The 12,378-nt window shown below is 53.4% G+C and overlaps 1 protein-coding gene across 7 annotated transcripts in view; it reads left to right on the forward strand.

Annotated features, from left to right (window-relative positions):
* PAK4 (p21 (RAC1) activated kinase 4) overlaps positions 1-12,378 on the forward strand; it is a 92,887-nt gene that overhangs the window by 79,896 nt on the left and 613 nt on the right. For all 7 annotated transcript variants that reach the window (XM_048832942.2, XM_048832939.2, XM_048832944.2 and 4 more), the window contains 5 exons: positions 1,195-1,677; positions 2,885-3,018; positions 4,770-4,896; positions 8,693-8,818; positions 10,746-10,880. In XM_048832942.2, the coding sequence (XP_048688899.1) occupies positions 1,195-1,677; positions 2,885-3,018; positions 4,770-4,896; positions 8,693-8,818; positions 10,746-10,880 (1,005 nt within the window). The remainder of the gene's footprint in view (positions 1-1,194; positions 1,678-2,884; positions 3,019-4,769; positions 4,897-8,692; positions 8,819-10,745; positions 10,881-12,378) is intronic.

A 12,378-nucleotide genomic window follows, 5' to 3' on the forward strand; every position in this document is an offset into this window, starting at 1 on the left:
CTCGGTCTCCTAGGTAAGAACTGAGTCCTCCTGACTATCCAGCAGCTAAGGCTGAGCCGTGTTTGGGCTCGGTTGACTCCCAACCTACCAACAGTGCCCCCAGAGCAGATGCACACCCCCCAGGCAAAGCACCCCTCCTGCTTTGCTTCCGAAGTTAATCCTCCGCTAAGCGGCTTCTTCCATGAGGTATATCCACTCTTGATCGATTTAAGGCCTATCGAAGCGGGTGTTTCTGGCAGCCTGCCAGAGTGGGTGGCGGGATGGTTTGGTGGCCACCTTCCGGCTTGTCTGGACACTTCTGTGCATCATGGCGTTAAACCTCTAGTGTGCAGCGAAGATGGTTCGTTCCTCTCTAACAGCTGCATGCTCTGCGGCCCATGCTGCCTCCTGCAGGAACCGGTTCCCTGAGCCGCTGCCTCTGAGCCCTGTAGCAAGCCGATGCCACCGCTAGACCGGTCTCCTTCAGCAGCTGCATGCTCTGCATCACCACTGCATTGGCTCCCTGTCCTCCTCCTAGCAAGCCTCGCACTGCCGTACCGCGGACGCAGCTTTGCTCCCTGCACTGTCTCCTGGAACAGCACCTGTCTCCTCTACACCCGCTGCGTTCTCGGTAGCTCTCCCGCGCTGCGCGCTCCTTCAGCAGCCGCGCGCTCTTGCCCCTTTCCTGCTGCAGCCGCGCTCCCCGTAGCAATCCTGCACCATCACTGCTCTCTCCTTCCATCGGTAGCACCCTTAGGAATGCCAACGGATGCTTGAGGCCTCTCTCACAAGGCTCTGTCCAGTAGAAACACCTGTAGATGCTGTCTGGATGTCTGGGTTTCTTTTTTGTTTTTTTTCCTTTCTTCGTACCTATTCCCTCTCCTCACAGCCATCCCAATGCAGATCTCCTCTCTCTTTTCTCTCTGTCTCTCTCATTCAGCAATCCGTAAACTCTAATCACTGCCGTCTCTCTTCAGACAGTCTCAGCAGGGCTTCTCTGGTAACCCCATGGGAGGATGCCACCCTGACGTCTTTTTCCTCTTCCTCCCTGCAGCCTATTGGTAGGGAAGATTTCGGAGTGGGAAGCGGCTTTTGCTCTGTGCAAAGGCAGTCAGCGATCAGAGAGCCTGGGGTCGATGTTACATCTCCCGGCCTCTCTGTTTTACGTTCAGCTGCTGATGTGCTGTTTCTTTTCTTTCCCCCCCCTCCTTCCAGGCAGAACCCAGGTCTGCGAGGCCCCAGGAAACGGCGTCCAATGGGCCAGTAAGTGGGAGCAGTAGCTCCTCCAGGGTCCACCAGCCAGGCCAGCCGAGGTCCAAAAACCCAGAGCCGCCCCAGCCGGGACTCTCCCCGCACGCATCAGAGCCCCACTTAACTCGCATCCCCCAGTCAAACCCCCAGCCATCTTATTCCCAGCAGCCCCAGCCGCTTCCACCGCCTCCCCCCACCACAGTGTCCCAGCAGCCCCGCTCCCCACAGCGCGAGCCCCAGCGGGTCTCCCACGAACAGTTCCGAGCCGCCCTGCAGATGGTGGTTGACCCGGGCGACCCCCGGACCTACCTGGACAACTTCATTAAAATCGGCGAAGGCTCCACGGGCATCGTCTGCATCGCCACGGTCAAGAGCACAGGGAAGCTGGTGGCTGTGAAGAAAATGGACCTGCGGAAGCAGCAAAGACGTGAGCTGTTGTTTAATGAGGTAGGTGGCATGTCTAACACACGTGAGCCTCTCCAGGGAGAGCGAGTGGCTACTTACCCCTCCAAGACAGTCGCCTGTGTGGGAGCCCCACTTCTTCAGAGCCCTGCCTTACGGACAGGGGATGCTGGGGACCGCAGTCCCCGTCGGGCCGGAGAGCGTGCTGGCGGCATGGGACGTGCAGTCAGCGCCATTCATTGGGGTGCAAGCTTGGAACCCCAAAGGGGAGCATGCCCCAAGGGGAGCAGTCCATTCGGTTGGTTCTGTCATGCTGTCCCCTGGGTGGAAAGTGTCTGGATTTGGGGGGGATGTTTTGGAACTTCCCGTACACCTGTGCATTGCTATATGTTGGAGAAGGAATTCGCACTTCGTTTCTGAGGGAGCTCGTTCCGCAGCCTCAGACCAGCCCCCAAAGCGGCCTCGTCTCCTGGATAGATGAGCTTTACCCTTATTGCAGAAAGTTTTCATGGTGCCATAGGGGTGTCGCTGCTGACTGCGATCTTCATCGCAGAGTTTTAGTCTTGTCTTTTAGATATCCTGGGCCCAGGACCTTGAAGATAAAGGTCTTTGGCCAACTCAAGATGCAGACAGGCGTTCAGCAGGGTTTTCAGAAGCACCTGAACGAGTTAGGTGCCTGAACCTGCTTAGATGATTTTGAAAAATCTCACTCAGCGCCCATCTGCATCTTTAGGTGCGTAAATTCCTTTACAGAGCCGGCCCTTGGGCTCCCAATTCCCAATGAAAGTTGATGAGACTGGACTCGCAAGAAATCAGTTCTGAAAATTGACGTAGGCTCCCCAATTACGTAGGTGCTCCTGGTCCCCGTTAGCCTCGTTCCTCCCCAGTCGCTGAACCAGCAACGCCCAGTCCTCTGGGGACAACCATCCCAGTAAGCGTTCCTTGTTCCCTCTCCCTCTGTGACTTCCATTGTCCACCTGGCAAATGCCACAGCGATGCAGTCTCCTTGTAGAGCGAGTGCCACCCCAGCTGATCTCTAGCTAGGCCTAGGGTGGCTTTTCTGGTGGGGTGAACCCTGCCTTTTAGGGAACCACATTCAAGTCAGGTTTATTTTCTCCTCCTTTCTAAAAAGGCTTTTCCTCTGTACGTTACGGGGCTGCAGCCACGTTTGCATTGCCGGCTGTTAAAACCCACAGCCCTGTTCCTCTGCCGGTGCCGGCCATAATGCCCCACTCTGCACCCTGCTTTTCAGGTGGTGATTATGAGGGACTACCAGCACGAGAACGTGGTGGAGATGTACAACAGCTACCTGGTGGGGGACGAGCTGTGGGTGGTGATGGAGTTCCTCGAAGGCGGAGCTCTGACGGATATCGTAACGCACACCAGGTACGATGGGGGTGGTAAATCCTACCCTGGGGCCTCGCGCTTGGGCCAGCTGACCCCTCTGATCCCAGCCTCTGAAGCGAGGTCGGCAGCGGGCGTGGAAGTCATAGGTAGAAAAGGAGCACTAAAAATGCCAAGGGGTGAGAGAGTGTCTCAGGCTCCAGGCCCGTGCCTGGCAGTGCAGAGGCCAGGGCAGCCAGGCCAGTGGATCTCAGTAGCTCCAGCTCAGGAGTGTGACAGGCCGGAGGGCAGGAGAGGGGAGCCCTGGGAACAGGCAGCTCAGAAGGGAGCTGGAGGGGTTAGGTTATATTTGTGGGTATCTCTCCGCCGCAGAGCTAACTCGGGTGCTGCCCCAACCCCTCGCTCCCGCCCACACGCGACCCTCTCACCTGAGTTCAGTGGTGCTTTAAACCCCGGCTAGCTGGCCCATGCGGACCCGAGTGAGGCTTTCATGCAGGCTGGTAACCTGTGCACTTTGCAGTGAGGACGCAGGCTAAACCACCGAGCGCGGATAATCCTCCAGTGCCTACCCACAATTCTCTCTGTGCGCCCAGGACAGACACATTCACTGGGAAAGAGGCCTAGAGTGGCTCACCTTCCTGCAGCACAGAGACCCATGCGATGTGCCCCCAGAAGTCCTGGCGATGCTCCTGGCGGGGGAAGCGCGGAACCTGTGACTGGCTGCACTAACCCGAGTGTGGCTAGCCCAGAGATGCCGGCCCATGGGCCTGTATCCCTCTGCAGGGATGACCCACCCAAAGAGATGAGCGGCACTCCCAGACAGGCTACGTCTACACTGCACAATCAGCTCGGATGATTGGCCTGGACTCCCTGGGTCTCAGCACCTGGGCTAGCACGGCCCGCGTGTGAGCAGCCACTCTGCAGAGCCTTGCCCGAGTTACTGTCTCTCTGCGCTGTCTGAGGATCCAGCCCATGGGTCTCTGGGAAATACTCCTGGTGTCTCAGCACAGTCTCTGTTGTGGGAGAACTTGTCTCTCCTTCCGAGGAATTGTGGGAAGGGTGTTGGAGGGTTATCAGGGCTCCAGTGATTTAGCCGGTGTCCTCACCTTAGAGTGTGTGGTTCCAGCCTAAAATCTAGGGACAGAACCCAGGAATCCTGACTCCCCAACCCCCACTCGAGCTGGGGACAGAACCCAGCAGACCTGACTCCCAGCCATGCTGCTGGGTCAGCTAGCTGGGCTTAAAACCCCTCCAAACCCAGGCCAGGGGTCTTCCTGTGTAGATGGTAGGGCGAGAGCCCAGGTTAAGTGTGGAGCATAGCTGTACCCCAGAGGTGAGTCTGGGGGTGCAGACATATCCTGTTCTAGGAGCGGGGTGGGGACCCACCCACAGGGGGGCTGCAGAGTAGCTCTCAGAGTTGCTTGTCTGTCTGACACCCCCCACGCCCCCCATTGTGTGCGGGTCTTCCTTGTTGGTCCACAGTTCTCTGCGAGCCCACTGCGTTCATGTAGTGATTCTAGCTGGGTGTATCTGCTAAAGGCAGGCTGGGGCTTTCCATCCCGGCTCTGCCAGACTCTGTGTGACCTTGAGCAAGTCCTTCCTCAGTTTTCCCCATCTATGAAGTGGTGATAATACTTCCCCCACCTAGGGTGGGTCTGAGGCGAAATGAGAGCTGGCAAAGCACTTCCCACCGGTCTGATGCTGGGCATTACATCGGGGCAGTTCCCCCTGTTACTGCAGAGCATGAGGAGGCGGGCGGCTTGTCAGTGCTCTGAACCTCTCCCTGCTTCTAGGATGAACGAAGAGCAGATCGCCGCCGTCTGCCTGGCTGTCCTGAAAGCACTTTCTGTCCTCCATGCCCAAGGGGTGATTCACCGAGACATCAAGAGCGACTCCATCCTGCTCACTCATGAAGGCAAGGTAAGTGAGATTCCCCCAGCTGCCTTAGCTCTGGTGGGGGCCTGTGGGCTGATAAACCTTCTTGGCCTGCGGTAACAGAGGATTTCTGCACCACATGGGGCTGGGTGAACCGGCTGTGCCCTCTCCTGTGAGGACAGCGACACCTAGAGGGCGCATTTTGATATCTCCGCATCCGATAAATCGCTGCGTAAAGGTAACAAGGAGTCCGGTGGCACCTTAAAGACTAACCGATTTATTTGGGCATGAGCTTTTGTGGGTGAAAAGCCCACTTCTTCAGATGCGTGGATTAAAAATGACAGATGTGGGCATAAATATACTGATACATGAAAAGAAGGGAGTTACATTACAAGTAGGGTGACCAGACAGCAAGTGTGAAAAATCGGGACTGGGGTGGGGGGTGATAGGAGCCTATATAAGACAAAGCCGCAAATATTGGGACTGTCCCTATAAAATCAGGACATGTAGTCACCCTAATTACAGGTGCAGAACCAGTGTGGACAGGGCCAATTCAATCAGGGTGGATGTGGTCCACTCCCAATAGTTGATGAGGAGGTGTCCATACCAAGAGAGGGAAAATTGCTTTTGTAGTGAGCCAGCCACTCCCAGTCCCTATTCAAGCCCAAATGAATGGTGTTAAATTTGCAAATGAACTGTAGCTCTGCAATGTCTCTTTGAGGTCTGGTTTTGAAGTTTGTTGTTGAAGGATGGCTTCTTTTAAATCTGTTCTAGAGCGTCCAGGGAGATGGAAGTGTTCTCCTGCTGGCTGTTGTATGTTACCATTCCTGACATCTGATTTGTGTCCATTTATTCTTTTGCATAGAGACTGTCCGGTTTGGCCAATGTACATGGCAGAGGGGCATTGCTGGCACGTGATGGCATATATCACAGTAGTAGACATGCAGGTGAATGAGCCTCTGATGGTGTGGCTGATGTGGTTGGGTCGTCTGATGGTGTCTCTAGAGTAGATATGGGGACAGAGTGGGCAATGGGGTTTGTTACAGGGATTGGTTCCTGGGTTAGTGTTTCTGTGGTGTGTAGTTGCTGGTGAATATTCGCTTCAGGTTGGGGGGCTGTCCGTAAGCGAGGACTGGCCGGTCTCCCAAGGCCTGTGAGAGTGAGGGTTCGTTTTCCAGGATAGGTTGTAGATCGTTGATGATGTGCTGGAGAGGTTTTAACTGGGGGCTGTACATGATGGCCAGTGGTGGTTTGTTGAGCCTATCCTGTTGTAGGTGACTTCTGGTACCCATCTCGCTATGTCAGTTTGTTTCCTCACTTCCCCAGGTGGGTATTGTAGTTTTAAGAATGCTTGACAAAGATCTTGTAAGTGTTCGTCTCTCTCTGAGGGATTGGAGCAAATGCGGTCGTAACTTAGGGCTTGGCTGTAGACAATGGATCGCGTGATGTGTCCTGGATGGAAGCTGGAGGCATGTAGATAAGTATAACGGTTAGTAGGTTTCCGGAATAGGGTGGTGTTTATGTGACAATCATTTATTTGCACTGTAGTGTCCAGGAAGTGGCTCTCTTGTGTGGACTGGTCCAGACTGAGGTTGATAGTGGGGTGGAAGTTGTTGAAACCCAGGTGGAATTCCTCAAGGGTCTCCTTCATCCTCTGGACCCACGGGAAGAGGTCATCAGTGTTGCACAAGTAGAGGAGGGGCACTAGGGAACAAGAGCTGAGGAAGCGTTGTTCTAAGTCCTGCCATAAAAATGTTGGCCTACTGTGGGGCCATGCGGGTACCCATAGCAGTGCCGCTGACTTGAGGGTAGAAGTTGTCCCCAAACGTGAAATAGTTGTGGGTGAGGACAAAGTCACAAAGCTCAGCCACCAGGTGTGCGTGGCCTCATCAGGGACACCATCCCAGGGTTCTTGCCATTGGCTGTGGCTCCCTCCACTGCTGCGCTAGCATGAGGCACAACCTGAGCTCCCAAAAATCTCTAGCTTGGGTTAAGTGGTGCTGTAAGCTGGCCCGTCAGAGGGGGGTGGTTCGTGCCGAAGCGGTGCAGACACTGGAGTTTCACGGGGGAAGAATGCCGGGGAGATGCAGCAGCTCACCCGAGAACAACTCCGCTGCCAATCCCATCGCTGTGCGTCGCTGGAACGGCGTTACGCGGTCTAGCCGTGCTCACAAGAACTAGCTAGACTGCGGCGGCTCAGGGGTAGTGATGGTGAGAGTGCAGACAAGCCCATATCAATGTGCTAACTCGTGTGAGAACTCCACGCTGTCCTGTCGTCACTAGGGGCTTGGCTCCCCTCCACTGCTACACCGACAGGAGACCTTCTCCCGTCACTGTGGTTAAGTTGCCTCCCCGAGAGGCAGTAGCTATGTCTCCTGTCATCACAGCACTGTCTACACTGGGGGTTAGGTCGGTATAACTCCGTCGCTCAAGGGTCTGGATTTCTCCAAATTCTGTTTTTGTTTTTACAACCTCCTTTCCTATTGATGTAGAATATGCTTTTTCCTTTGTGTGTGGAAGACGAGGGGAGCGGGCTGTGCAGGGGAAACCATGAAAGTGACTGGGCCCTGCAAACAAATGTGGGGTGGGGGGGAAAGCAGTTTTTTCTCTAATCTGGTTCAGTTACCATCCTTTTATAAGTGGTTGTAAACAGTAGGTTAAAAAAACCCTTCGGCTAGTGTAAGCTGATTGTGTCCCCTTTAAAGCAGAACAAAAAAGCTCTTTTTTTTTTTTTTTTCAAATTTACATCTTCAGAGGGTGGTAGAAATGTGAGCTAAATGTCCGACTGGTAATGGAATATCCATGTTTTTCTCTTTAAATAACAGTTCCATTTTAAAATTGTTCATCTTTTTAATGTCCTACCAGGACCAAAGTAATTGGCTCTTTTTCCCTTCAGTGGCTCATGATTCTAAGCCCCTAGAGCCAGGCTCTGTCCTAGGTCTTAACAGCATGGTTACAAGTCTTAAGTTCACCCTTCCTTCAGAACCTAACCCAATCCACGAGAGCTAGAAATGATTGTGTAATGAAACAAAGCAGTCTCTATTTCAATATGGCATGAGTCTTGGCCTATCCATGCCTCTCTGGGCAGTCCATTCGATTCACCAGGCACCCCTTTGGATACAAATCTGACTTCCTCACAAGCGAATCATATGGAAGCGGCTTCAGTCCCTCGTGCAGATTTGCATTTGGCGTGCTTTAAATAAGAAAAGTCTGATTGATCTTTCCTTTGGCTCCATTTTCCGTCTGACTGTGCAAATCCGCCTCATTTCCCAGGATGTTTGCCATCTAGGCCCAACAGATGCCGTTCAATAGTGGGTTTTGAAATCTCAATAATTCCCTGTGTCTCTTTCCCCCCCCCCCCCCATCCCTTTCATCCAGAAGGCCCAAACCTATTATACCCTGGCTATTATGGATTAATTGCCTGCCAAGCTTGCTTTTGAATCTGAGCCATTTTGGGGTTATGCCGATGTGAACAGGGGTGTTTTGTTTACACTGATAAACTCCTGTGAGACTTTTACATTTCTGAGTATGGGGATTGTAAGTCTTGTCCTTTGGAGACTGAGATCACAGCGGGTGGAGGCTGGGGAGGAATTGTGTACTTAAAAACTAAACAACTTTGCAAACCAGAGTTGATCACAGGAATGTTGAGCAGCTTAGACAATTTTTAGAATTAAACTTTATATTCATCTGCGTGGCTTCTTAATGGTTATCACTTCAATTGCATTTTTGGTCTCTCTTTCTTGCTAGGGATCAGGGATTGCTGGCTGTGGTGTGGCAGGCTGGTATAGCGGCTGCCAGCAGTTTTCCCTGTGCTAACCCTCTTCCTTTCCTCTCTCCCTAGGTGAAGCTCTCTGATTTTGGGTTTTGCGCACAAGTGAACAAAGAGGTCCCACGGCGGAAGTCGCTGGTGGGAACCCCCTACTGGATGGCACCAGAGCTCATCTCCCGACTACCTTATGGACCAGAGGTAAGGTTAGAGGGGCAGGGCCCCAGAATCCATGGGGGAAGTTCATCCTGGCCCCTTCCTGAGAAGGCTCATTGAGGGCTAAGGGAGGCCGCTGCTAGAGAAGGGAGCTGGGAGGGTAGCGATGGGAAATGGAAATGATGGGAGTGTCAGGGAAACGAAGTGTCAGGGAAATGATGGAGTGTCAGGGCCTGGGCGATCCCTAGTTTAGTGCCTGGGTAATAACTTGGCACCTCATGCTTCTCTCTCTCCTGCCCCCCCACCCCCCAATTGGGGATACAAACAGGGGCCTCAACACAGCCATGAGCGCTCCGATCCACCTTTTGACCCTGCAGGGAGATGAATAGATGGTAAAACCCCAGCAATGCGAAACCCTAGAGGCTGCAGGATGGAAAGGTGGATGCAGCCTTTAGCTTCCTAGGCCGCGGGGTAGGGGAGCAAGTTCCCAGCACCTCGTGTGGAATGAGCTGGTAGGAGCCTGTCCACATCCCACTGACGCTAACTGGTCCTTGGATCAGCAGCCCCGTGAGGATGCTGGTGGGTCACTGGGTCGCCCGTGGGGCAGAATTCGGTTGGTCTTGCTCTATAATTTTGATGATGATTGCCGTTTGTGTGCTTTTTCCCCCAATTTTTGTAGACCTAAAGGTTCACAGTTGTGGGAGAGGTTCAGAAAAGGGGGCGAGGGGGACAATTAATTATTTAATGACTGTAGAGGTTCAGATTCGAAAAGTTAAAAGCTTTGTAGCTATTAACCTGCAAATTGTCAGCATCACCTGTCAAAATCGGCAAAGTAAATAGCCTTAAAGCAAACTCTCTCCTACGTTCATGCCTGCCTGTAAATTTCAATTATCTGTGGAAATGGTTTCCCTTGGTTTGTGTGTGTGCAGTGAAATTGACGGTTATACCCTAAAGGGAGGGTGGATGGGTGTGTTTTTTCTCTCCGTGCTCCCAAACCCCGGGGGCTTCTCTTGACTAGGAAAAGCTGATCACGTAAGGCGAAGTTAAATCCGGTGTGCTGACTCAACCTGCCTGAAACTCTCTCACTTTTCCAAGGCAGGACAAACCCTGCAGAGGCTTCCTGTCTGGTGGCCAGTTATTCCCGTAGCAGTGAAATCCGTTTGACTGTTCACGTCTGCTTCTGGCACGTCTGTAGCAACAAAGGCCACTGGGTGGCGCTGTGTATAAAGGCAAACGAGCCAGAAGTGCATTTGGGTCCTAAAAAGGAAAGTGTTTTACTCTACAGGTGCGAATGCAGAATTTGGTCCCTTTCTTTGGAAGACTCACCTGCTTGCTTTCAATTCATGGCATTCGTTCCTGGTTCCTGTGCATCTTTAGAAATGTCTGTGTAGTAATAAAGCACTAGACACGCTTACGGCCCTGCTAATCAAGGGGCAGACTGGTGGAGGTGGGGTTTGGGATTCCTGCGGTGACAGATTTAGAAACACACCAGTCATCTGGTGTAGCAGGCCAGGCTCTGGGTTTCTACACCAGATGACTGGTGTTTCTAACATGCAGCTGCCGTCTTGGTCAGATTCAGACTCCAGGCTGCCTTGCCTGGGGGAGTGTGGCCTAATCGCTCTTTCAGTGAGACCCTGTGGTGCTTTTCACCTCTGGCGAAGGTACCGGTCTTTCTGATTTTAAATAGGACACCGATGTGCTGCCCAGGGAGCGTTGTCTAGCAGACTGGGCTGGGAGCTATTCCTGGACTGGGCAGGCCACTTCCCTTTCTGTGCTTCCGTTTCCCCTCCCCATCCTTTGTCTATTTACGCTGTCAGCTCTGGGGGCAGAGACTGTCCATCACTCTGCATCTTGTAGTGCCCAGCCCAATGGGGCAGGTCTGGGTGTACAGCAGCCCCCCACCCCACCCATCATTCCATCACCAGTCGCTGTCCCTTCGCTTCCCTTTCGCCCATCTCTTCTCTCTTTGCAGGTGGATATCTGGTCCCTCGGAGTGATGGTGATCGAAATGGTGGATGGAGAGCCCCCTTATTTTAATGAGCCCCCCTTAAAGGCAATGAAGATGATCCGGGACAACCTGCCCCCCAAACTTAAAAATGTGCACAAGGTAAAGAACGTGTGGGTCATCTCCTCCTCTCCGGAGTTAAGTAGGGTCAGGAACCTGGATGGGGGAGACCCACAGATGTGTTCCGCAGTGCATGGGCCTGGTTCTCCCTCATAAAGGCTTCCTAGGGGTGGCTAGTCAAACTGCTCCTAACTCTTTAGCAAGCCAGCTGAAGTCCTGGTGAACCGGGTTCCTTTGTATCTGGTGTTTTTTTTTTTTTTTTTGCTCTTTCACTTGCTCACTCACTCATTGGGGTGGGACGTTCCACACACAACAGCCCTGAGGATGTTGATGTTTCACGGTGACTCTCTCAAGTCCGGGAATGAGACATGGATGTAGGTCCAGTCCCATGTTCGTATGCGCCCTGGGTGAGATTGTCGAGAGCCTAAGGGAGGCAGCAGAACTGAGTGGACAGAGCACAGGAGTGGAACGCAGGACTTCTGAGGCCGATTCCCAGCTCTGCCACTGCCCTGCCAAATGGCCCTGGGCAAGTCCCTTCCCTCCCTGTTAGATTTCATGAAGCTGTCAGTGCGGGTTAGGTGTGGAACAGGATAATGGCAGGACCTGCAGACATGTAGCTTTTAAAACCCTCTGTCTGCATTGCGAGAGAGAATATGCAACTCGGACATGAGTTCTCCATATATGTTGTGTACGTGTACGTGTGCCCTCGCACGCCTGCTGTTGGCTCTCCAAGTGAGTGCATGGGTGAGCCATTGCCGCGTTGTGCTTCAGTTTCCCCTCCCACCCATTATCCATTCTGAGCTCTTTGAAGCAGGGACTTCTTGCACGCACACAAGGGAGCCGTTAGTACGTGATCTTCTGCTGAAGGGCTTCCCTTGGTCGTGACCACAGGTCGGGGGCTGAGCTCAACGGGCTTTTGCGACCTGTAGTTTTCAGCATGCTGAACCACACAACCTCCACTTTCTCACAGTGATTGTGCGGCTTTTGCATTGAGCGAGGAGTTAACAGCAACCACCCATTTTACAGACTCGCTTCTGGCCCGGGGGAGAGCGCTGTGCCCAGGCGAGCCGAGGCCAAAAGCTTTCTGCGTTCTGGTCTCCACCAGGGAACCCTGCCTCCGTGTCCTCTGGCCCCCTCTGGGGGTGGGGGTGGGGGGAGCGCACAGATGGTATAAAACCCTCAGAGAGGAGTCACATGTTAGCATGGGTCTCTGGGTGCGTGGGCGGCGGGGGGGCCTCGCATGCAAACAGGTTTGATGTCTGGGGATGGGTTGCTCTGGGGATAGGGAGGTGTCTTCCAGGATCTGTAACGTGTTATCTGTGACTCATTGCCAACCGCCCTGTTCCTCGTCTGACTTCAGAGGCCAGATGACTTGGCACTTAAGGCCTGGGGTGAAATGGGGCGAGCTCAAAAGACTTCTCTCTCACTGCTTTTCCTCTATGCCTGGCGGATGGAGGTTTTGCCAGTCCATAGCTCCCCCTCCTTCCCTTCCCCACCTCCAGACCGTCCAGTTCCTGCCTGCTGCAGGATCCGGGTGGGT

This window comes from Caretta caretta, chromosome 23 (assembly GCF_965140235.1).
Source record: "Caretta caretta isolate rCarCar2 chromosome 23, rCarCar1.hap1, whole genome shotgun sequence".
In the NCBI taxonomy this organism is placed as follows: domain Eukaryota; kingdom Metazoa; phylum Chordata; order Testudines; family Cheloniidae; genus Caretta; species Caretta caretta.